Source organism: Biomphalaria glabrata, chromosome 10 (genome assembly GCF_947242115.1).
Source record: "Biomphalaria glabrata chromosome 10, xgBioGlab47.1, whole genome shotgun sequence".
Lineage (NCBI taxonomy): Eukaryota > Metazoa > Mollusca > Gastropoda > Planorbidae > Biomphalaria > Biomphalaria glabrata.
The window spans coordinates 38,548,911-38,574,915 of record NC_074720.1 but is presented as its reverse complement, the minus strand read 5'-3'; the positions used below and the strand labels follow the sequence as shown (position 1 = coordinate 38,574,915).

Genomic DNA, 26,005 nt, shown 5'->3' with positions numbered 1-26,005 from the left:
GTATAATTAATAAACATATGCATCATTTCTTCTTTATAAACTAATTACCGAACAATTTAAAAAGTATAGTAATTAAACATATGCATTCTTTCTTCTTTATAATAATAATCTTTATTATCCGTAAGGAAATTTGTCTTACAATTTGTGCATTACACCAAATAAAAAACATTATAACTAATTACCGAACAATTTAAAAAGTATAATTAATAAACATATGCATCATTTCTTCTTTATAAACTAATTACCGAACAATTTAAAAAGTATAGTAATTAAACATATGCCTTCTTTCTTCTTTATAAACTAATTACCGAACAATTTAAAAAGTATAATAAGTAAACATGTGCCTTCTTTCTTCTTTATAAATTAATTACCGAACATTTCAATAGTATAGTATGTAAACATGTGCCTTCTTTCTTCTTTATAAATTAATTACCAAACATTTCAATAGTATAGTATGTAAACATGTGCCTTCTTTCTTCTTTTAACTAAGGCACACAAACTAAAATTAGATTTCTACAGGTGCAAGAAAGAACACTTTGAGTGCGCGCGTGTGTGTGTGTGTGCAGCGCATTCCACTGCTCTCTGTGTTGTCTTGATTGTGTTTATATTTATCCTAGCGCCTTCACGTCCCTTCCACCATCTTTCTTTGCTCATTCGTCATGCCTAACATCTTTCTAGTGCTGGCAGTGGCTCTGTTGCTGAAGTATGGGGGTCAAAGTAGAAGACGTTATTGGCATTGACCTGGGGTTAGGGGGGCGCTCGTCTCTGCTGCAAATTGATGACGTGACATTTGTGTCTCGTGAGTTGGAGAACTGGGTACCTTGGTCCCTTTGGTTCATTTGTCTGAAAGTGGGTTTGCCCCCCCCCCCCTTTTCCCACATATCATCAGTGTGAGTCATTCTACTGTGGTGCTTGGATTGCTTAATGTGACATGTCTTGGTGAGCTGAAGTCAGGTTTTCAGAATTGGTACATTTGGAGCTTTTGTGTGCCACCCGCTTGGTACCTTCGGGGCATCTGTGTCCCCCACCCATTACGTACCGTTACATCTGAAAGAGGAGTCTGAGAGTTTGTTCCTAACATTAAGGGGGCAAAGGTCGTCCAAAGAAAATCTGGCTGGACGACGTAAAACAATGGACCGGCCTCTCTCTCTTGATATCCTACTCAGAACAGCTGCTGACCGTTATATTGGTGCCTATAACTATGGGGTGGTGTTGCCTGTTAAACTGAGTTACTTGAGTTCGAATCTTGTTTATGTGTTGTTGTTTTTTTCAAGCTCTAGACGAAGAATCTAATACGCCTGCATCTTTGAAGTTGTACTAACTGTCCTGGGCTACAAGCAACCGAGAATCAGCTATGCCATGTTTACTCATCTTTTGTTTTAGCATTATAGTTTCGTGAAGAAGTGCTCTCTGGGAATAATGATTGTACTTTTTAATGACAAAAAAAACAACAACTCTATATGATTCATTGATTAATTTGTCTAGATATCTTCTATTAATAGCCATGAGTTTTATTAATTATTCATGAATTAAGCTCTCCCCCCCCCTCCCCGACCTTTTCAAAAAATCATTGAACTTCCTCAATGAGATTCACTCCCTCCTAAACTTCACCTACGTCATCCCCCCTCCTACCTTTCCCCTGCCCTAGGTACTAAGTAAACACAGTATAATTGAATTAGTAGCTGCTTTAGTGAGAGAACGTTTGCCCGGTAAGACTTGGACTATGTTATGTTAAGATGTTCAAGTAGAATTTCCAGCGCTAGTCAGCTTATAACGTTTATTTTCAGGGAAAGTAACTCGTGACATAGAGGTTAACTCCCTTTGGCATAATTAAGGTCCTATAACAGGTTGAGGTCTCTAAGCCTTGACGTTGTAAAGAACATTAGGAAGACTTTAAATAAATATTTACACAACAATTAATAACCGAGTCTTGGGCTAAGCTTAACTTAGATCTAATTACAGTATTTTAAAACTTTAGATTTGAATTATTGACTTTCTGAAGTAAATAGATTTTAAGGTTTTCCGTTAAGAGTTGTCGCCTTTATTTCCTGGCATCTACTAACGGTAGACCTGTCCAGCTATCCGAAGTAGTAGTTTCAAAGTGTTGCATTGGCCGTGTTAGGTCACTTCCTGATTTAGTTTAAAACTAGAAAGACTTTCAACCTCTTTTGTTTATATTTATTCCGAAGTTTTCCTATGACACTAAAAAGTTCAGCCTAACAATTGTTTATATCTCGTAGGAAGAATGACTTGTATCGGTATGATACAAGAGGCACTAGCGTCGGATTTCTACTTTCTACTGTCTGTTTCAGCTGCTCGTTCTACTTTCTACTGTCTGTCTCAGCTGCTCGTTCTACTTTCTACTGTCTGTCTCAGCTGCTCGTTCTACTTTCTACTGTCTGTTTCAGCTGCTCGTTCTACTTTCTGCTGTCTGTTTCAGCTGCTCGTTCTACTTTCTACTGTCTGTTTCAGCTGCTCGTTCTACTTTCTACTGTCTGTTTCAGCTGCTCGTTCTACTTTCTACTGTCTGTCTCAGCTGCTCGTTCTACTTTCTACTGTCTGTTTCAGCTGCTCGTTCTACTTTCTACTGTCTGTCTCAGCTGCTCGTTCTACTTTCTACTGTCTGTCTCAGCTGCTCGTTCTACTTTCTACTGTCTGTTTCAGCTGCTCGTTCTACTTTCTACTGTCTGTTTCAGCTGCTCGTTCTACTTTCTACTGTCTGTCTCAGCTGCTCGTTCTACTTTCTACTGTCTGTTTCAGCTGCTCGTTCTACTTTCTACTGTCTGTTTCAGCTGCTCGTTCTACTTTCTACTGTCTGTCTCAGCTGCTCGTTCTACTTTCTACTGTCTGTCTCAGCTGCTCGTTCTACTTTCTACTGTCTGTTTCAGCTGCTCGTTCTACTTTCTACTGTCTGTTTCAGCTGCTCGTTCTACTTTCTACTGTCTGTCTCAGCTGCTCGTTCTACTTTCTACTGTCTGTTTCAGCTGCTCGTTCTACTTTCTACTGTCTGTTTCAGCTGCTCGTTCTACTTTCTACTGTCTGTCTCAGCTGCTCGTTCTACTTTCTACTGTCTGTCTCAGCTGCTCGTTCTACTTTCTACTGTCTGTTTCAGCTGCTCGTTCTACTTTCTACTGTCTGTCTCAGCTGCTCGTTCTACTTTCTACTGTCTGTTTCAGCTGCTCGTTCTACTTTCTACTGTCTGTTTCAGCTGCTCGTTCTACTTTCTACTGTCTGTTTCAGCTGCTCGTTCTACTTTCTACTGTCTGTCTCAGCTGCTCGTTCTACTTTCTACTGTCTGTTTCAGCTGCTCGTTCTACTTTCTACTGTCTGTCTCAGCTGCTCGTTCTACTTTCTACTGTCTGTTTCAGCTGCTCGTTCTACTTTCTACTGTCTGTTTCAGCTGCTCGTTCTACTTTCTACTGTCTGTCTCAGCTGCTCGTTCTACTTTCTACTGTCTGTTTCAGCTGCTCGTTCTACTTTCTACTGTCTGTTTCAGCTGCTCGTTCTACTTTCTACTGTCTGTTTCAGCTGATCGACTTCTTATTAGGTGTTCATATTGGAAATGAGACGTTAGCTCCTCTTCTCTACAGATACCCATGCAATAAAACTTAATCCATTTATAATAATAATGCGAATGTCTTTGAGTACGAGGACTAGAAAGGGGCGGTGCTTTTCCTGTCATTTCAAATACCAAGCTGTGACGTGCATGGTCTGGCTGCAAAGGCATCAATACATTTAGTGTTGTGATATTTACGTCGGTGACCTACTTTCTAAACGCCTGTTTCAATACAGTGTGACCTCACGTCAAGTTGCCAAACGTGAGTTGTACGCGTCTTGCAGGGTTTACGCTTGCCTCTAAGTTATTTGGGCCGCGATAGGCAAACACCAAGCTGGCGTTGGTAAAGGGGGGGCTGGGGGATGCGCGGTTTAAATTGTGCTTAGTTTTAAACAAGAAAGGTAAGTAAACCCAGGAGAAAAGTTGTCCTGAGTTGCACACTATACCTCCGCATCTCTCTTTCCAAGTAGTTGAACAGACTACTTCTGTTTTCATTGCCATATGATGTAACTCTCAACCTAGCTTTGCTGGGACCTGGTTAGTCTTTCTTTATCATACAATGCAACTAAGGCAGGGGTGAGCAACCGTTTTTTCTATCGAGGGCCGCGTTTAAATATTTTGGGAATGTTTATTGGTAGTAAAGAACAAGGGGAAAAAATACTTAGGAAAAAAAAAGCTTACGAAGTGATATTGTATCAACTATTTTGGATGTCAAGTAATTAAATGTGAAATAGATCTATAGACTAACAACAATAAATCTCTGCGATTAAAAATATTTTTACCGATTGTTTTTGTTTGCGCCATTTCATGCTTTTAGTTTTCTCGATACGCTAGGATCCTAGAACTTAATCTGGACTCGTTGGGAAAAGGGGGGTAAGAAAGGGATAACTGGGTGGATTTTACGAATTTTACCGTAAATGATTTTTAAAGGCATTTACAAAACAAAAAGTGAACGACCTGAATTCCAACTCTTGGCTCAGGCCGACGTGCTAACCACTCTGCTAGTGAGGTGCTTATGCCTAGAGATATTGTTTGTTTCAATTTAGAGCTGATACTTATAAAGGCGACTAACTCAGCTTATACCACCACTTCTTTTAAGTACAATTTCTTTGACTTGTTCGGTATACCAAATAAAATAATTGAATAACCTATACTTAATAAACTTAATGGTTAAATTTATTTATTTTTTATTCTTGTTTTGAAAGTAAAAAAAAAAATAATTGTGCAAAGTTTCAACTTGATCCGAAATTTGGGTGTGGGAGAAATAACGTGTACAAACGTTTTACCAGACAGTTGGTATAAGCTCTGTAAAAAGAAAAGTAAGCATGAAGCGCTGAATTAAACCGGCAACTATGGGAAAATACCTAGCGATAAAACTACTGCTTACACGAGACGATATGTATTGGAACACCCACAGAAACCGGAAAATAATAACATCGGGGGGGGGGGGGATACTGTCCTCTTTCCTTTAGAAATTCCTTCATCTAAGATTCCCGTCTTTCTTTTTTTCTTTTTTTTTTTTTAATATTTACTATATAACCTCTCGTAATTTTTCTTTCTTCCTTACCTATTGGTACCTAGGTTAGTACCCAGGTCTAAGGTAAGCACCTAGATCTATCTCATTCAGAGTTACTAGTTCCTTCTTTTAACTGCTATCTTCAAACCACATTGGGGTGTGGGGTCAGTGGGGGAGCTAACTATGTTTAGGTTAACACGTAAACACACACACACGCCCGGCGCAGTGCGGGCAGAGGAAAGTTGAAAAGAAAGTCATCCTACCAGTAAATGGAGCCCGGACTATTTGTTTATAGTGTCTTTCCCGTTCTGCGTGTATCATTCCTAGAAATGTCCTCCCCCCCCCCACACACACACACAAACTCTCAAATTCAATCCTGCACGTGGATCGCACACATATTTCTTTAGATCTAAATCTGTTTGTTTCGTTATTGTGTACCCCCTAAACGTCCCATATTTTTATGTCTGCACACACTATTTGTTCATCGTTTAAATCTCACTCTTCTTTCACGTCTGCTGTATTCGGATGCATCCTTTTTTTTTATTTATTTATTTACTTTCCCTCCATTTCTAACACCCCCTTGAAGGGATGTCTATGGTAGTGCCAGATTTCTGATGAGTGTCAGTGCATTTCGATGTTTGTGTTTTAATGTATATCTGTCTGTGTATATGCCAATGTTGATGTAACGCAATCTAAATATGTTATGGAAATCTTTTCTTCGGTACATAAAAAAAGTCTAATTTATTTTTATTTATATTTTAACACTATCTATCTCTCTTTTTTTTCTCCCCTTATAATATAAACCGTGTTTGTGTGTGTGTATATATATATATATGTCATGGTTAAAGATGAAAATTTACTTTTATAATGCTTACTTTAATGTTAATTTTTATGACATTAGATATTAATTATTGTGATTCATGAGCTAATAGCCATCTCCCGGTACTACCAGGGTTTGGGTCTCATAAAATGAATTAAAATTCTTTGTAGTTACATTAACACTTTTTCCACTTAAAGATTTTCTGATGATGTGGCATGTCTGCAGGACTGCAGCAGTTCCCTCCCGCCTCTACCATGTCGCACGCAATTTCTTAGGCAAGTTCGGCGTCTTGACAATTTTTGTTATTGCTCTGTTGTAATTTTCGCCACATGAAGGATAGCATGCTTTTATTGTCGAAGTATTAATCTTGTTTGCGGTGGGGGTTTGTTTCTTTGCGTGCACGCATGTAATTACAACAAGGTATTGCATATGTGTACTTACAGCTAGGTATTGGATACCTCTTTTTCAGTTTTATATTAAAATGACATTTTTATGTGACTGCTTGTTTTAGATATTAAACATGTCTTAAAAGCAAGAAAAAAAATGTCCTATTGTGTGTTATTTTTGAATACCCAAAACTCATTTTTTTAAATGAAATTTCTTTGGTCCACTTTTGTCTCGGCAAGTGCGAAATTGAAAGAGAAAAAAAAAACGCATACGCAATGATTTTTTCTTCCCGCGTTCTGCATAACCTGAGTAAGAAGAGTCGAGAGTTATCTTATCATGCCAAGCCTAGCGCGTTAAAATATAGTGCACTAGACATGATTGAGAAGGTGGGTGAACTCATAACGTGATAGTACTGTTGGTATCATCCATGCTGTTTTAAGTTAGGTAAAGAAATGACTTGGAGGTCTATACATCAGTTGTAATGAAGAGTCATCTGCTTTAAACCACTGTCATTATTTAGCAATACCTTACTACCTTAAGATAGTTATTGGTATTGACAAAAAAAAATAATTCCTAAATCAGAATTTCTGTATTTCCCATTCGAAATCTGTCGGTCTTATGCTAATTGCTAACTTGTTTTGATGCCAACGGTTAACGAAGTCATATTAGGCCAACACAACGAACTACCGTAATTATCTTACCCGGCGCCAGACATCTTAATTAAAGTTGAGGGGAATCTCTGACTTCAATTTAGAATACGAGCCTTTGTACCTCCACTACGAGTCGAGCTCATGTCAATCGGCAGCCGAGCGCAATACTACTCTGCAACCTGTCTTTTCTACTCGGTAAAATTTAGGGGAACAATTATTCAAATAATGTTATTCGACTTCGTCTTCAGCAGACGACTTCACCTTCAGCAGACGACTTCACCTTCAGCAGACGACTTCAACAAGTCCTGTTCTTTCTTTCCATTCAAAATGTTTTTTGGATCGCGTGGAAGTGTCAAGTTGAACAGGAGGTGGTGAAAAGACAGTGAGTTTGGGCATTGATAAATGAACGTCTGCAGTAGTCTCGGTTATAGGACTTTGTGACCTTGGGGCTGTCATTTGTTTTTACCCGGCCAGGTAGATCGTGATCCAAGCGGAAGTAGATCCAACCTTTATGCTTTGGTAAAAGGGAGACGACTCCGGAGCAAGGAACTGCACAGTTACTTCTCCTGTTGAAAAACAAAATGTTTTTATTCAAACATTGGGACTGTCAGACGTGGCGGGAGTTAGTTGCTCCTGTTTTACCATCTATTGTTTGCGTGTGGGTGTTTGTAACGGAAGCTGTTTGCCTTTGCCTCCCATTCTTCTCTCCCTTTAGCGTGTCCTCTAGCATCAACATTCAGGACACTTGTTTATACAACATTGGACGCTTCCCCCACTTCTGCTGCAGTATGACCACACACGCTGGACGTAGACATCTAAGACCTGTTACATTTAACTCATTGCTGACAATGTGCTTTTCCTTGAGTTTTATTACTTGCTTGCCAGGTCTAGGTCCAAATGAGTCGTGTCATTTGTTCTGTCCTTTCTAATCTTTAATCTTTCTTTCTTGGTTTCCAGGTTCATGAATGTAAATATAACTAGGGAAACCGTAGGGCGTTCTTTAGTGTGTTGTCAAATTAGTGGATCTCGTATGTTTTACTGATTAGTTACTCACAAAGCTACGCAAGTCTTCTCAATCACTAGCAGAGAACGTACAGAAGTAGATTCAATTAGATCAATAGTTTGCTTGTTAAGTTTAATAAGAAGATAATGTATTGTAAATTGTATGTGCTTGGCGCCTGCTTGGTGACTAACTGGTAAAGCGCTTGGTGTTCGAATCTCGGTGAAAGCTGGGGTTTTGAATTTCGGGGATTTTAGGGCGCCCCTGTTTCCACCCTACTCTAATGGATATAGTATGGGTAATGTTTCTTGTATTTTCTATACAGTCGTTCACCCCTGCAGCAGTAACCTCCTTGTTTTTGAGTCTTTATACTCTAATGGGTACCTGGCATTAGCTGAGGAGAGTAACGGCGGTTGGTCGTTGTGCTGACCACATGACACCTTCGTTAACTGTGGGTCAAAGAAAGAGATGAACTGAACATCATCTGCCCCATAGATCTCAAGGTCTGAAAGGCGGTACTTTGAATCTACAAAAGTATCCGGTCCGATCGGCTAGATTATTTGACTCACTGAACGGACGAACTCAAAGATACAGATCTAGAACGTCTTTTGTTCTGATTTGATTTAACAACTCCCCGCTGTTCCAACCTAGATCTACGCTTCTGTTCAACGTGCTTCTTTTTCGTGACAGATACGCGTGTCGATGGTGCGACGTAGAAAATGGAGATTTCGGGAGGTTTTATTTTCTTCTCCCCTCCCAGCTACCCCGGTCCTGACCTAGTGTGTTTGTTGAACTTTCAGCTACTCTGTCTACCTGGTTGGTGGTGGGGTAGAAACACTGAATGTCAACAGCGTACTGAAGGTATGAAAACTAATTGGCCTGAGGGGGGAAAGTCATGATTATTAATTATTTTGTAGATGTTAGGGATGAAATGTTTGTGTTGAAATAGTCGCTGGGCTTATCGATCGGTGACTTATAACTAGGACTCCATAATGTAAATCATATGCATACATTTACTATCTAATATATTCTCATTATATCATATAAATAAAGTTACATTAATTTGTGTAGTTTCAAGTTCACTTAGAAATTCTCGTGCACACAGTGACGCCATGCCGGTCTTTCCAGCGACCAGGTAATGACTAAAGATAGACTAAGTCTGCCTTTCATGCCGGTCTTTCCAGTGACCATGGTAATGACTAAAGATAGACTAAGTCTGCCTTTCATGCCGGTCTTTCCAGTGACCATGGTAGTGACTAAAGATAGACTAAGTCTGCCTTTCGTGCCGGTCTTTCCAGTGACCATGGTAGTGACTAAAGATAGACTAAGTCTGCCTTTCATGCCGGTCTTTCCAGTGACCATGGTAATGACTAAAGATAGACTAAGTCTGCCTTTCATGCCGGTCTTTCCAGTGACCATGGTAGTGACTAAAGATAGACTAAGTCTGCCTTTCGTGCCGGTCTTTCCAGTGACCATGGTAGTGACTAAAGATAGACTAAGTCTGCCTTTCGTGCCGGTCTTTCCAGTGACCATGGTAGTGACTAAAGATAGACTAAGTCTGCCTTCCCATCCTCCCACCCCACCCCTTTTGTTCCCACTTTGTTTTGTCCTGACTTCACACTACATTCAATCCTTACCACTTTATGGTCTGTTGGCTGGGCGCTGAGCCACTTTTCGTTATCTGTCTGACAATCGTGTGTCTTTTGTGAACGGGGGGGGGGGGGGGGGTGTTACGTGCTATGTACTGAAGCCACGGAACTGGTGGAACTGATGTTACATTTGTAGCTTATTGTATTTCGCTTGGCTACAACTACAAAAAAAAAAGATTTTTAGATTTAGAGTTTTATATCAGTGGTACAGTTGAGTCATGCTTCCTTTTGATTGATGTGATGTGATGTTAAGTTAGCCTCGGTTCAAATGGGGGACAGCGTAACGACTAACTGGATCTACTACATATCAGAACAAATGCAATGTTAGTGCTCCAATATGGTTTTACTTACAACCTTTGAAACTAAAAATACATTGCTATAAAACTGACTACTTTCACAAGCATTTCGCTGGCACAGTGGTTAGTGTATTGTCTTGAGCCCTTGAGTTGGAATTCAAGTCGGACAGCTTTTTTTTTTTTTTCTAAATGCGTTTAAAAAAGCGATCACGGTAACATTCACCCAGATACCCTCCTTCTTTCCCCCCCCCCTTTTTTTTTTCCTAATTGGTTTAGACAAGTGATAGAATCATAGGGTATTGAGAAAGCTAAAAGCATGAAATTGCGCTAATCAAAAACAATTGGTAAAAAAAAATTTCTAATCGCACAGATTTATTATTTATCATTATTAGTCTAGATCTATTACAAATTTAATTACTTGACTGATCCAAACTCATTAATACAATCACCCTTGATATAAGCTTTTTTTTTATATATTTTTAATTGTTCTTGTTATTCATTTGAATTACGACAGACCACCTCGTGGTTTCATAAGAAACTATTCACTTGCATTACCACAGACCACCTCGTGGTTTCATAAGAAACTATTCACTTGCATTACGACAGACCACCTCGTGGTTTCATAAGAAACTATTCACTTGCATTACGACAGACCACCTCGTGGTTTCATAAGAAACTATTCACTTGAATTACGACAGCCCTGAAACATTTCAGCCTACACAACCAAAAAAAAAATTCACTTGACTTTCCCCACAGTTACATCTTAAACACCCAAGAAAATATTCATTTTTATTCTACATGATCTTCACTTCAATTTAAACAAGGAATTAATTACCGAGCCTTTCGCTTTTAATTGCCCTTTAAATGGCGTCCTGCATCACTTTGGGTGTTTGCTCAATTAAAACTAATGACTTCCATCCACTCTTTGTGCAGGTTGGTGGGGGGGGGGGACGTAACATGTACGCGAGATGTTCATTGCAACATTCAAACTCAGCCAGTCCCATGGTGGCCAGTGACAAGGAAAGAATTGATGTTTCATCTCATCTTGCACTGTTTGTTATTATTATTTATTATCAATTTAATTCTACATGTCAATTCCTTTTTTTTTTTCAAACTAATTAATGTACTTAATTTCTACCTGTAAAAAGAACACGTGCAAATTAGCATAAATCATGGATAATTTCTTAATTGGTTCATAGCCATTGCCATAGCAACGCTATAAAGGCTACAAGGCAGTCTGAACTAGTTAAAATTGTGCTTTCTTGGTATGGTAACATCGTCTTAAAATTAAAAAAAAAAAAAAGCATTAGCCTAATTTTTTTTTCTTATTTTAAAAATATAAATGAATCTGTGGACATTTTAGGAATTCCTAAAATTTTAGGAAATTTCTCATCACAACAGACATTGGGTCACCGTGAAGAAATATTTTTAAAAAAGCATTGACCAAAGTTTTCCGATGAAACATAAAATATATTTTAAGATGTAAAAGAATGATTAGGACGACCTTGAAGCTGAGGGGAAGGCATCCTGTTGCGGCCGCCCCATTGGCCACCCCTAAACGCCGCTTCTGAGGAAAACCCATAACATTTTGTCCTAGTTTTTTTCTTCTTCTTTTTTCAATGTTGATCAAAGTGAAACAGTCTTGCAGAGAAACAGAAGCAATGTATTTTATTGTCATAGAAAGAAGCTTGCCACGAGAGTTGTGTGAATTGATGAGCCACATTTAGTCCAGACGTCAGTACTCGAACAAACGAAATCCTGGAACCGGAAGAGAAATACACGTGTTCATTAAGCAACCCCCTCCCCCACACACTCACACACACACACTAACTTGGGGAAGCTGATCATCTTGCGGCGTCCACCGAGACACAACTTTCACATGTTTGCCGATATTTGCGTAATTATCTTCTTGTTTTGAAGTCACGTCTGTATTTTGGTAAGATTTCTGTTCAATGCTGCAATAGTCACACCCTAAACTCGTGTAAAACTGTTTCTATACTAACCTTCCCTTACATTACTTCACAATAAAATTACTAAAGAAACGTGACCTTTGCGTCATATACCCTATAGATAGCCCAACATAACCAACACCCTGTACGGCAGTGCCGAACAACTCAAGAAAACAGCACACTATTTTTCCTTGGCAAAGTCTGCAAAAGAGCTCACAGCTCAGCAGCAATAAAGCTGGCTAGAAGAAGAAGAAGAAGACCCTATAGATTACAATAAAATTACTAAAGAAACACATGACTTTAACATCATCTGCCCTGAAATGGTAACTTTACTATTCTGCTTTTTACTATAATTACACTGCCAACTGAGAGTGTTAAAACTAACTTGCCAATTTTTTTGAGAAAATAACTATCCCATATTTCTAAGGTTTATAAAGTGTTCTACTTAAAGGGTTACATCCGGATTATAATCAGGTGTCTAATCTAAAAGTCTTTTGGAATGAAAATAAATGTTGATGTATGTCAGTGACTAACAGAAAACTTGATGTCCTCCCCCATTGCCTTACATCGTGTTGCGTGGTGCCCGTGAGGTTAGAGCTTTAGGCTTCCGAACCGACGGGGGTCTTGGGTTCAAGGCCTGGGGATTTAGAACATTATGAGTTTCAGGACGCCACTGACTCCAGCTAATCTGGTACCTGGCACATGTTGGGAAGTACATACACTGGGAAAGTCAAGGCGGTTGGTCGTTGTGCTGGCCACATTACCCCTCTCGTTAACCGTCAGCAATGGAAACAGATTTAAGCTATGTAGCATCTGCATGGTCACGTGGTTTGAAAGGTGTACGTATCTTTTTGTTTTGTTTGACTCTGTGTCTAAAGATACACAAGTCTAACTTGTTAAATGGGTTCAAGCTATATTTCAATATTCACCTAATAACTAGAACTGATAGCGTCTCAAAGTGCTCATGTTGCTCTCAAGCAAAGTCTACATTAACTAAAACTTCATGTTGAAGCCTGTGCACGGTTCCGCTGCCAATGGCTAACAACGATCTCTTTTAATACATAAGTTTGATTGTGACTAAACAGTACGTCATTTTTTTAGTTTAACTTGGCACAAAACTTCCCAGAACTCTTTTCTCTTGCCATCAAAACATGACCTAGATCTGTTCGGCTTTCACCTAACCCAACGATTGATCGGCTACGTAAGTTTGTGTGTGTGTGTGTGTTTTCCTCCTTGACTTTTCTGTCGTCTGGTCGCTTTGAAATAGTCTAACCGCCACAGTGTCTATATTTAGCCAAGACAGTGCGTCACGTCATTTATTCATAGATAAGCCATAATAGAATGGGAAAGGTTTCACGGTATTTCATACTTGATTCAAATCTTATCTGATTAGACGCTGACGGTTTGTACAACTTTTGGCGGGCTATTCACGCATCGCATGGACTACTTTGAAAGTGGCTAAAAAGACTACTCTTTGTTTGTGTTTCTTTTTGACTCGAAGTAACGCACATACTATGTTCAACTAAGACTTCATTTATCATTTGTTAAGATTGAGTTTGTTTTTTTAAGCGAGGAAAGATTTGGGGCAGTTGTGGATTAAATAATCATGCGTGGATATTTGGTTCTTTGTTATTTTATAATACTGTTTTTGTTTGTTTTATTTTCATTGTCAGAATTGTCAGTCTCCATTCGGCTTTGAAAATATATGCTAACAACCCCGCCACATTAACGTCTGGCTGAAACAGGCAGTGTGATCTTATCGAGTCGTAAAGAATGGTCTGAAGGTAAAGCTCTCACCTGGCACGATTTTATTTTGTCAGTAGTAAGGCCATCTCTCAGAAAGGTGACTCCCCATTAGAACTGTTGTCTCGTCCTATCTTGATTTGAACGCTGCCCCTCTGCTCTAAGTGCTTGTGATTCTATCTGGCGTTTTGTGCTTGTCAAAAGCTTTGGTTTCAAAGTGTTGGGCTCTAGAGTGCCTGTCAGCATAGGCGTCACTTTGGGGGGGGGGGGGTGCGGTCCGCACCGGGTAACACCGACCCTAGTGTCCCCACTGATTGTCAGCACTTTATTTCCGGACCAATCTTGATAAAACGGCATAAATGTTCCTTAGATTATGGCGAATACCGTAGCTTATGTTTAATGTCCCAACCACAACCCGCGGATCGCAGGTCACATCCGGCTAGTATTTAATAATATAAAGATTCAACCACGTAGTCTTTTAGAAATGAGTATTTCATTTTGTTTTTAAATGACTCTGCCGTTTCGCCGGGAGTATTCCATCCCTTTTGTGAAAAGGATTCTAAACAAATGAATACATTTATTTTACTGTAAGCACTTTTAGTTGTCAGTACGTGTTTCTCGCTAGTTTGTAGTTTCTTGCCATTGTGTTTGGTAAGCGATGTAAGGGACAGTACTACGAAATATAACTCGTATTTCTCCAGACCTCGATAATTTATTAGGTTACTCCCTCTGGCTTACAATTGATTCAGTATCATTCTGAACAAACTAGTTTTAAGGCATTGTGAAACTAAATATTAATATTTTTTTTCAATAAAAAAAATGTCTGCAAAATATATCCGAGTTGTGGCTATTGATATACTCTGCGAGTATAATATTCACTAAAAGGGATGCTGAAACTGTGCACGCAACAAAGGCGCTCCACTCCTCCCTGCCAGAAGCCACCCGCCTGCGTCGTTTCTGGAGACATTCGGGTTTAACACTTGCATCTTTATAAGAAAGAATGTGGAAATGTGGTGAATATTTCTATCATGGGACTCTAGTTCGTTTTCTGTTGTTGTTTTTTTTATTCAAGAGCTAAACCTAACCTTGTATCACTCTTATCTATCTTGTATGCTACAGACGTTACTTCAAAAAAAGAAGATAATTTCGTCCTACGCACTTCATGTGTCAATCTAGTCAATAAATGACAAACTCTGCGAAATTGTTGGTTTTCCTGGCTGATTCAGGCAACCCATTCCGTTCTCTAATAGCACTAGGGAAAAAGACAGCACCTATATGAATTTCTTTTAGCGTATGGAATAAGAAATGTCTCTATCTTTGTGTCTTTCTGGGTATTTCATTAGGTTTTATTTTTCTATTTGTTAGTTATGGTTCAGTGTTTTATGTATTATAGCTACTTCGCTTTTTATTCTTCTCTCTTAAAGTGTCTCTAAGTTTATTGATTTTATAAAATGGTGTTACTCTAATCAAACTGGAATATTCGTTTGTTATGAATCTCACTGCTCTATTTCGTGTCTGTGCTAGTTTCTTAATGTTTTCTTGAGTTGAAGGATCCCAAACAGAGGATGCATATTCTAATATTGGCCTAACTCTGTACACTCGCTTGAGATGTTTTCACCAGGTCACTATCGCACAGCGTCGTTCTCATTCGGTGTGGACACCATTTCAAACAAACTTTCAGACCTAAGCGGAAAGCGTTTTCAAAATAAATGTTAAAGAATGCGTGAGACAGTCAAGTCTTGAATGGGGAGTCTATCTGTCCTGTGGTTTAATGTCAGTCACTTGGTGCTGGGGCTGGGTGGGTAACCTTGTGTCTTGTTAACTATTCTTTTGATTCTTGCAAACATCTGGGTCATGCCACAGTAGGGAGGGTGCGTGTTGGAGCGTACATGACATTAATCCCAACAAGACAGGAAGGCAACGTATCCGTCTTTTCAATCTGTACGACTTGCTGAGGAAAGTCAATCGAAATCTGTTCAAATCTGTAGAAGTAATAATCTTGTTTCCATTAACTTGTGTGGCTTAGTGGCATACTCCCCCATGGCTGCTTGTCAAGTGGGCTTTAGTTCGAATCCCGATTCCAACTGATTTGTGTTTGCTGAGCGTCTAAAGGCTGCACGAAAACCTCCAAGCTACCCCCTCTCCCCACATGTCCACGTGATGGCACTGAGCTTAAGAGAGGCAATATAAAAAAAATAAAATTTTTGGACTTTAAAAAGTTATCGGGTTTAAAAAACAAACCCATGGTTGAATGGGAGAATATTTCTGAGACATTAAAACGTGTGCTGATCTATACGTCGTTGAAATACATAGCGCCTACTGTGTCTCCAGTGAACACTTGCCTCTATACTCACTCTGGTGCTGGTCCATTGACTTGAGCCAAGAGCTAAACCTAACATTGCGTCCCTCTGTACACTCGCTTGAGATGTTTTCACCAGGTCACTATCTTAAATCGCACAACGTCGTTCTCATTCGGTGTGGACACCATTACAAACAAACTTTCAGACCTAAGCGGAAAGTGTTTTCAAAATAAATGTTTAAAAAAACTTGAGCATCTTTCTGTTCAGCAGTTTGTAGCCGCAGTGCCGACTCCATGAGAACATCTCGGACTGTGCTTGCTTGCCCCTATCGTCTGCTCGTGATGTCCTTGAAATGTGTGTTCGTAATTCACTAACTGTACAGCATTACGCCAAGTACAAAAAACTGAATGGAATAAATTGCATTTTGGGCAAAGAAAGAATGAAACTAAAAAATAGTAATAATTTATTTCAAAGGCATACATTCTCATACTTACCAATGAATCATTCAAGAGAAAACTTCCAAAATGTGAAAGGAAGGGAATAGGAAGTGAAAGAATCAAGTCAGATTTCCGTGCGGTTTGCGCGCTGGACTGTCGTTTGAATTTATCGATGGTCCAGGGTTCAAACCCTGCCCGCTCCCATCCCCCGTCGTCCTGCGTGAGGTTTGGACTAGGAAGTAAACTATCTTCAACACTGAAAGAACATCCGAAACATGTAAAACATTTTACAAACATGCCAAAATGGAAATGCGTATTCCCAGACCTGGAAATGCATATTTTGAGGGGCAAATGCGTATTTTCCTAAATATCAAGAAATATACCCAGGAAAGACTAAACTTAAATCACTCAAGCACATAACATACATATATATATTCTAGAAATGTACAATATATTTAACAAAGGAGGGTGTAAACAAACAAACAAAAGATGGTGGGCGTACCCGTGCATGCTGGAGCATTGGGTAACATAATACAAAGTCAAGTGTACGATTCATTGCTGATCGTGAGACGCAATACAAGTCGGTGCAGTGCTGCTCGAAGCCGACGTATGCCAGGGTACGCTATCAGTTTATTAGGTAACCCTAGTAGAGACCATGTTAGGTTTGTATTTGTCCCATTGAAGACATTTCTTTACGCCTCAACGCTAACCTTTTGTACTGCTCTTGTACTGGAATGGATTTAACTCAAATGTTTCAAGGTAACCACGTGACCACATGCCATATAGATCTAGTATGATAACCCCCTATGCTTTTCCTCTCTACTGGTCGTGTACATTAGGAAGTCCATCAGTGTTTTTCTGAACACTTTAACCCAGCTAAATTCACTTAATAATACAAAACATTCTCAAGCTCAGTTCTAGAAAGGGACGGTTCGGTCTCCGATACCTCTTTGTATTCTCTTCATCTGCAAGATAATGTATTACAATAGTACATAATAGTTTGAGGACCTTTGTAGATTATTGTGCTAAGGAGGTATAGGCTGGGGGAGTCAGGTAAATATAACCAGGCAGCCTTTGAATGTCACCTCACCTTTTGTTAGTCCAAGGATGTCAGTTGGATTGGCTGGTTAGCGAGAGTCCTGTTTGGTTTTTTTTTAGTTGAAAAGTTCAAATTCTGTTTATGCCTAAATCTAGTTATTGTCTGCAATTACCATGAAGGGTTTTTTTTTCATAGCCACAATTAGCACTTCCTTTATGCTTGCATAATTAACTGGCATTAGTCATGCAACTTTTAAAAGGGGGCGGTCTCCATTCAAACAAGATGATATCTTCTGTTGTATTTGTTCACCTCCAGCGACAGGAGAGCGTCATATTCGCTGAGTGCAGCACATTTTCTCTCTCCTGTGTGTGTCAACGCAAGTGCGTTAGGGTGTGTGTGTGTGTGTATTTTGGCGGGCCCCAGTAGACGCACGGCAAGTTCCCTTTCGAAAGGAAACGTGTTGACACACTACAATTTTATCATTAAGGTGCTAGAGTTGACTTTTTTTTTTTGTTTGGAAAAAAAAATCGTTTTTTTTTAAAACTGCTGTGTGTAATGTACATGTGTAGGTCTACAAGCTTTCCCGTTTTGTAACATAGATGTAGATAATATTTCGTATTTAGATGTGCTTATATTAGCGTGTAAATCTAGATCTGTTTCTGAAAGAGACTTTGGAAATAATTTTTCATAGCTACATTTTTTTTTATTCATAATTATATAGGTCAAGGCCGTGTGACAGGTGATGTTTTTATACAACCGTACATTTTTTTTTTTTTTTTTTTTTAAATTTATATTCGCTTGCATTGTGTATTCTAGCTTCCTATTTAGGACATGGGCTAGATTTCTAGGAGAATCTAGTGCCGATTTACCGATTTATTTTAGATCTAGATCTGTTGTTATTTGCTTATATACCACTGTAAACATTAGCAGGCATTATGGGTAGTCCATACTTCGTCTGCATTAAGTCTGGTACACTCTCGCTATGTGTCTCTTAAAAGAACCTCGGTGGCATTTCCCTAAAGATGGAGTCACTTTTGTCTCTGGCGCCACGCAAACACATTCATTAGTTTGACAAATCATTGCCACTGTCTTCCGAGGTTTGAATGGAAGAAACGACACAAAAAATTGATCATTAAGGTTCGGACATTTACTTAAAGACGGGTCGTGTCCTGAGATAAACATGGTAACCCCAGCCTGATTATCGAAATACTGCATACATTAACCGAGCTCTATTGGATTAGTATTGGGCTTATATTTTAGTACCCACCCGCCGCCGAACCCCCTTTCCCCTCAAAGTAAATGTGTTCCTAATTACATCAAAGAACTACTATACCATTGCTACTGACTCCGTTGAGTTAAGGATCTTTAAAATCAATACTTCTAGCTCTGGCATAGATCTGTATAAGAAACAATGTTTGTAAAAACTATTCTGTTCTAAGCAGACATGACTAATCAAACAGTTCTGCTATAAGCTGCTCTGAATGTCTAAGATAAGGAAACACATGCCTCCTCCAGGGACAGAATTCCAGACGTCGAGATGACCACCAAGGGCGGGGGGAGTGTGCTCGATGTCGTCTGCCCAGTGTCTGGGATGTTAGGGTCGGCATGAACTATGGTCGTCTGTCGACCGTGTTCGTTGCCCGATCGATGCTCTCGCCCCTCCCACACCCAGGTCTCACTCTTAAGGTGGAAGCCGGCTATTGATCTTAGTGGAGGGGGGGGGGACCTGTAACATTGGCTTGGTCTCTTGCGTTGTGTCGTGTTCATAGTCTCTCTCTCTCTCTCTTTCACCCCGTAGGTAGTGGTGAATCATTACTGTAGTCTAGAGATCTATGTGGCGACTAGTGTTGAAGATATCTTGCATTAGTTAGCAGTTGGTACTGTCTTTAAAAGTATTCTGCTTCCATTAGTAGTCGTAATAACACGGAGCTGTTCAGTTGCTTGATTTGTAGCATTCAGTGTTGGATGTAGGCTAGTGTCTCACTGTACATTTAGGCGTTCACAAGTGACTCCTGTTGGTCCACGATGACAGATCACATTCAGGTGAGTTGCACGCGCTGTGCTCGTTATCTTCTTGGGTATTTAGTTCAGCCTTGGTGAGCAGTGTTGTCAGCGAGTCTGTGTGGGTGTGCAGGGGTTGGGAGGTCACTTAGTCATTAGACTTGCGCGATGAAACTTTCGAAAGATCTAGACTTCTAAAGGGAAAATGCCTGATAACCACTGGTTATTGATCTTCAAACGCCCCCCCCCCCGGCTTATTTTTCCCTCCCATTTTATCAAATAGATTATTTGTTCTTGGCAATATCTTTATCTCCATTGTTCTAAGAATCGATAGACGACATGACAGTTGCAGCTAAATAGACGAACATGGTGGCAGTGTGTCTAGCAGTGTGGCTTTACCGACATAGTCGGTTGGAAGTCCACATTTCTACCTGGCACTAAGACTCGGTATATCATTCAATGTCAACATAGCGAACTTCCAGCTGGGTTTTAATGGAGTGCTTGATATAATGAAAGAATGCAATGGAGGATTGCAGACATACACAGCAACTCATTAGCAAGACCTAATCCCCCCTGCACAGCCCACATCCCTGGCTCATTGTATCGGTAGAACATTGCATACAACAGTCTCGCTAATGACACACAGACTGGTGTGACCTTAGTCTGGGGTGTAAGCGAGGTCCCCATTGTGTTAGTACGTACAAAGTAATCGTTCCTCTTTCAGACCATGCGGTCTGTAGCGCAGATGATGTAAAGGCCATCTGTATCTTTGGCCCATGGTTAACGCTGGTGTCATGTGTCCAGCACAACGACCAACCGCCGTAACTTTTCCCCCAACTAATGTCAGGTACCCATTAAAGCTGAGTGGACTAAGAGGCGCCCTAAAGATCCCAAAAGTAAAAAATCCCAGTCTTCACCATGTTCATTGTCTCGCTAAAACCAGGTCTAGATTGTAGTCTTGTGAAAAGTAAAACTAAAATGATTTTAACATAGAATCTAAAGAGTTGAAACTGGAGAGGAAAAAAAACAACGGTATTATGAATCATTTATTCATTCTCATTCGAGCTTAAATCTATCTATCTCTCTCTCTTTCTATCTATCTATCTATCGGAATATCTTTCTATTATGTATGTATCTATCTATCCCTGCAAAATAATTATTTTAATGAAATGTTAGCAAAGGGTAACTGAAGTGTTTTCTTTGGGTAAGTCTAATTTTGTTTAGGTTTTTTTCGCGCTTCATTTTGTTTATAAAATCTGACTAACGTTATTCCAAGTGTATACCCACGTTTAGATTCTCTTGTGTATAACTCCAGTGCCGCTCAGCAAGATTTCTTCCAATGATTTCGTCTTCCAACAATAACCTCGTACGTTTGCCTTTTAACCTTTAGCCTTTGATCTTTCGTTTCTTGCATACGCCGTTACTGAATAGTCCGAGCGGATGATAAGCAAAACTGCTAAGAAGTTGTATTTGGCAATAACTGTCAGCCGTGATCGATGGCACTGAATGAAGACTGTATGAATCAAAACACTTGGTACAAACTGTTGAAGTAGAGCTCTTCTATTGGTCTGTTACGAAGGTAAAGAAATCTATTCAGGCAAAGTGTTCAATGAACGGGAGTACGAAACCCAATACACGGTTCATTGGGTGCTTATTACTTTGTCTGGGACTAGGATTGTAAACTATGACAATGGAGAATGACTTTATTTTGTTTATTTTCAACAGTGCCAGTAATGTTAATAAATTGATCAGATTTGCAATGAATGGAATCACTTCGTTATTGTTAGTTGTCTATTAAATGGTTAGAAAGCTCAGCCCCCCATCGTCTTTTCTCACAGTTCATCAGAAAATTTATCATTTTAAACGCTTTTTAATGGATAACTATTGGATTGGCGGGAAACAAAATGCGGGAAAGAGAGCACAGTGGAAAATTATGTATTGATCTACCATGACTCATAAATTATTATTATAATACATTATTATATTTGTGTGTACTTTTGATGCCTCTGGATGAAGAAGGGCTGATGTCCGAAGCGTTATCTGTTTGAAATAGATCTTCATGTCGCACTTCTAATACACGACGAGAATTGGTAACAAGTAGATCTGCTTCCTTTTGAGTTTTCTACTGGCTCCCAACATTCTGGCGCCGTGCGAGAACTCTCCAGGAACGAAAAATCAAGGAAGTCTGTCCCGTTGACCTTTTTTTTTTTTTTTTTCTGTACTTGTGGCATTTCTGAACTATCTTCCAGACGACTTATCAGTTCGATTGCAGACGTGTACCGTGCGTCGCCTTGTATTCAGCTGTACACAGAACGCCCTAATTAAAACGTAGAGTTCTCACCAATCAGATCCATTGACAGTTTACCGTAAATTGAGGAGGGGGCGGGGTAAGCGTCACTCCGTCAGTAACAAGATCTAAACGATTACTCTTTGTCTCCTATCGTAGTGCTCTACTCTCGAAGAACTCAGTTATTTTAAGTAAGTACTGAGGAATGACATGTTCTCTGGCCTGTCCATTCGAGAATACATCGTGTCGACTGTTCACTTCTGCTGCATAAAGGGATGGCAGTGCATTCAGCTAAGTTTGAAGAAGGTTCCAATAAGCTTGGTCTATAGCCTGTATGTTGTGTTTACCACGTAATCTTTTGTTGTTAGTTCTTAGAAGAAAAAAAAAAGTATGGGTTTCTTAAGTCGATACAAAAAAAAAATCGTAACCACTGAATAAATTGCGACATTCAGCGCAATAACTGTGTATTTGTTGTAATGAAGAGCGCATAACTTTCACTAGTTTTCTCCCCTGAAACTGTCCCCCCTTTAGTTGATCTCAGTGTATGAGGCTGGGGAGGACAAGTGCCTGGCCTGACATTGTTTGGTTATCCCCCCCCCCTCCAAGGTCACGTGATTCATATTTCACACAATGGCCCTTCCCCCTCGTTGCCCATGTGGTTTGCACACCACAAAAATCTAGACCTGACTCTCAAGGAGAGCTCTCAGCATGTGAAATGAATTACTCACCAGCTAACTTTAGCTAAGTGGGATTTCAATAGTGTAATCATTCAACATTTCAACTTGTTGATGAAGTACTTGAACACATTGCTAGGGGTGGTCACAGTAGACAAACAATCTACAAACAAATTTGGTCTGCATTGAACATGGAGTAGAATAGTTTTTTTTTCAGTCCCTTCATTCTTTGTATATAATATTAGAGGAGGGGGTGGTTGAGTGGGATTGACATGTTATGTGAAGGTCTTGGGTTCAACTCCCGGTGATTATGGAATGGTTACTTGAGATTATTTTTTTTTTTGTACAGAAGTTCACACTCAACTCTCCCATTTCAAATGAGTACCTGCCATTAACCATCAAAAGATATTGGTCACTTTAATTTGTGAATTGTTTACATCTCATAGGGTCAACAAACGAAAAGTAAAGTACCATTTTCAGACGTTTCAGCACAGCGACCAACCGCCTTTACTTTCCCCAACTAACTGCTCAAACCCATTGGACATTGGTTGGATTCCAAAATTAAAAATCCCCCGTCTTCACCAATATTCGAACCTGGGACTCCTGTTTTTGAAACCTATTGCCTTATCACTCAGCCACTGTGTTTCTGAACCGATTAGAAATTAGAAATATTCACACAAACTACTAAAAATGGATAACTTTGATGTTAAATAAGGAATTCCAATACATTTGAGAGCAATATTTGATCAAAATGTATTTTGTAATGAGCTGATTAGTGTAATTGGGTTAAGTGCTCATCCAATTAGACCAGCATATCTATTAATACTTAGCTCATGGGGTTTTCCTTAGTATCTTCATTCCTTTTAATGTGGCCTATTAATTTATGCTTATTGGTTCTACCAGATATACAAATAATAATAAATATAATTATGTACACTAGATGAAATGCTATTTTATAATAAGAGTATTAGCTGTATACCTTTATTATTCCCTAAGAACTCTGACTCTCAATAGTGCATTACAGTACAAAACAATACAACAATAGCCAAAAGAAATATACTTTCAAAACCACAATGTCACTCCCAACATTTGATTGAAGTTAAATTTGGCTTTCATTCAATAATTTTATATCCAAGAAAACAAAAGAGTTCTTGTGTCTGTTTTTGTGATCTCACAGTCATACTAATATATGTCTTAAACTCTTCTTAAACTCTTTCTCTCCGTAATTATTTACCACATGCTGGTGGAATCAACGTTGGTATCGTCTGTTAGGAGAGAAAGAGTTAAATGTTTAGGAGATACATCAAATTACAATTTACTACTCAACATATATCCCTGCTTTCCATCCATTTGATTTCCTTATACTCTCACAAAGTTAGTTTTGTTCGTTCTATTTTTCCTGCGATGGAATTTTAATGTTTGCCACAATTAGACATGTTGCATTAGTTGCTTAGTCCTAGGCACCTAACACTCAAGGTCTGGATTCATTGTGTGCAGATGTTGCAATGAATGTATTGAAAAGTCAACTCATGAGGCCAAACTTTGTATCTGTTACAGAGTGCCCAGTCCAGGATCTTCATCAAAAATGGAACCATTGTGAATGATGACCAGTCTTTCCATGCAGATATCTACATTGAAGATGGGATTATTAAGTAAGTATTTACTGAGCCATCTCATAGACTTTCTTAGTGAAGGAGAAATAGAGTAGATATAAGGAGATTTAAGGAGAAGATTTTTTTTTTTTGGTGTTGACTAGTATTGAGTACTAACATTATACAGAACTAGATGAAGACTGAATGTAGGAGTGGAACTTTGTCAGAGGATGAAAAGGTGAAAAGAGAAGGGATTTGCAAGGAAGGAACTTTATTTGTTTTCTATAGAGAAATATTTTATTTTTGGCTATTACAGTGTGCTCTTCTAAAAAACTGTTTTCTGCTGAAGCCTAGCATTCCACGAGGCCTGAAAAGATGTTTCACAAACTACTGGAATAATTAACTAGCAGGCCACCACGTGAATTAATCTCTCTAAAAAATAAGCATAGTGTTCTGCTAAATACTCAGAATGTGCATATTGTTCCCTTAAGGAGAAAGTTTGGGAAACACTAGTCATTGCCTCATAACATTGTTAAAATAAGAATGAATGAATACAGTACTGAGTTATAGTAATTTACTTGATAAGAGAGACGTTTAAAAAAATACTCTGTAATGAAAATCAACTGCTAAAACTGGCTACTTTTTTGGTTGATCCATACTGCTGTGTTACTGAGTGCAGTGTTTTCAGATGTGTATTGAAGTTTCTTGTCTAGTAAAACATTTTCATAAAATGGTTTGGTTATTTTCCCCCCAGGCAAGTCGGCACTAACCTGGTCATTCCTGGAGGAGCTAGAACTATTGATGCTCGAGGAAAATTTGTCATGCCAGGTAAACATTTTTTTCTATCTTTTTCTCTCAAGTGATTTACTGGTTGAGGCTTGAAGATTTAGGTCAATCAGGTGTTGGTCAGACTGTGGAATGTGAAAGTAAAAATATAAGCCAGACGGACCAAGTGGGACTTATTTAAAAATATGTTATTAAATATACAGTGGGACAGATATCAGTTATTTTGTATAATAATTGATGCTATAGGGGTTATCCTAATGTAGCATATAAGAACAAAAGATTGCTTAGCATTGCTACAGCCCATGGAGGTCCCTCGCCTGCTTTAGCACATCTCTCCATTCTGATCTATCATGTACTTTACGTCTCCATGCCTGTTCTTTTAGCTGTTCTAGATCTGCCTCTTCGTCATCAAGCCCCATACTTGTGGTCTGCTTTTGGGGCCCCTGCCTTTTGATTTTTAATGGTGGACAATCTTTGCTACTCTGTTCTCTGGCATTCTTATAAAAGAGAAAACACATATAAAAATCTAAAACATTAAATTTACCCATTCTTTCAAATTTTTTTTTTAAAGAGGACTTTGTTTTTAAAAACTAATGTAGATTTTCCAACCTGTGAATATTAGGAATGTGCTGTACAAATTTTCCATCTCTTTTCTGTTTTGGCGATTCCCAGCTTGAACTTGTCCATAAATTTTATATCAGTTCAGTCAAGTCAAAGTCAGTGGGAATTGTGGTATAAGAATCACAACATCAACTAAAACCAGTATAGCTGAACTTAGCTACTATACCGTATACCATTATACAGCAACTAGCCTGAACTTGTTGTGTTTTATATCTCTCCCCATTACTGGTAAAATGGATGTATGTTAAATAATTAGAAAAGGTCTGATGTCAATCTAAACTCTATATTTACCATAACACCAAAGTGTGAAACATAAAACTTGCATCTAGAGATTATCATCCCTATGCTAAGCCTTACTTGACTAAGTAGCCCACACCAACTTGACTAACTAGTCCTTACACCAACTTGACTAACTAGTCCTTACACCAACTTGACTAACTAGTCCTTACACCATCTTGACTAACTAGTCCTTACACCATCTTGACTAACTAGTCCTTACACCAATTTGACTAACTAGTCCTTACACCAACTTGACTAACTAGTCCTTACACCAACTTGACTAACTAGTCCTTACACCAACTTGACTAACTAGTCCTTACACCAACTTGACTAACTAGTCCTTACACCAACTTGACTAACTAGTCCTCACCAACTTGACTAACTAGTCCTCACCAACTTGACTAACTAGTCCTTACACCAACT

At 39.0% G+C, this 26,005-nt stretch overlaps 1 protein-coding gene across 8 annotated transcripts in view; it reads left to right on the top strand.

Annotated features, from left to right (window-relative positions):
* The window catches only part of LOC106074678 (dihydropyrimidinase-like), an 85,293-nt gene that overhangs the window by 46,311 nt on the left and 12,977 nt on the right, over window positions 1-26,005 (top strand). For 5 of the 8 annotated variants that reach the window (XM_056043909.1, XM_056043910.1, XM_056043908.1 and 2 more), the window contains 2 exons: window positions 23,862-23,956; window positions 24,651-24,724. In XM_056043909.1, coding sequence (XP_055899884.1) covers window positions 23,862-23,956; window positions 24,651-24,724 — 169 coding nt within the window. Of the gene's footprint in view, window positions 1-17,814; window positions 17,830-18,065; window positions 18,082-19,055; window positions 19,386-23,861; window positions 23,957-24,650; window positions 24,725-26,005 lie in introns of those variants that run through there. The other 3 variants (XM_056043916.1, XM_056043915.1, XM_056043914.1) reach the window with 3 other exon arrangements.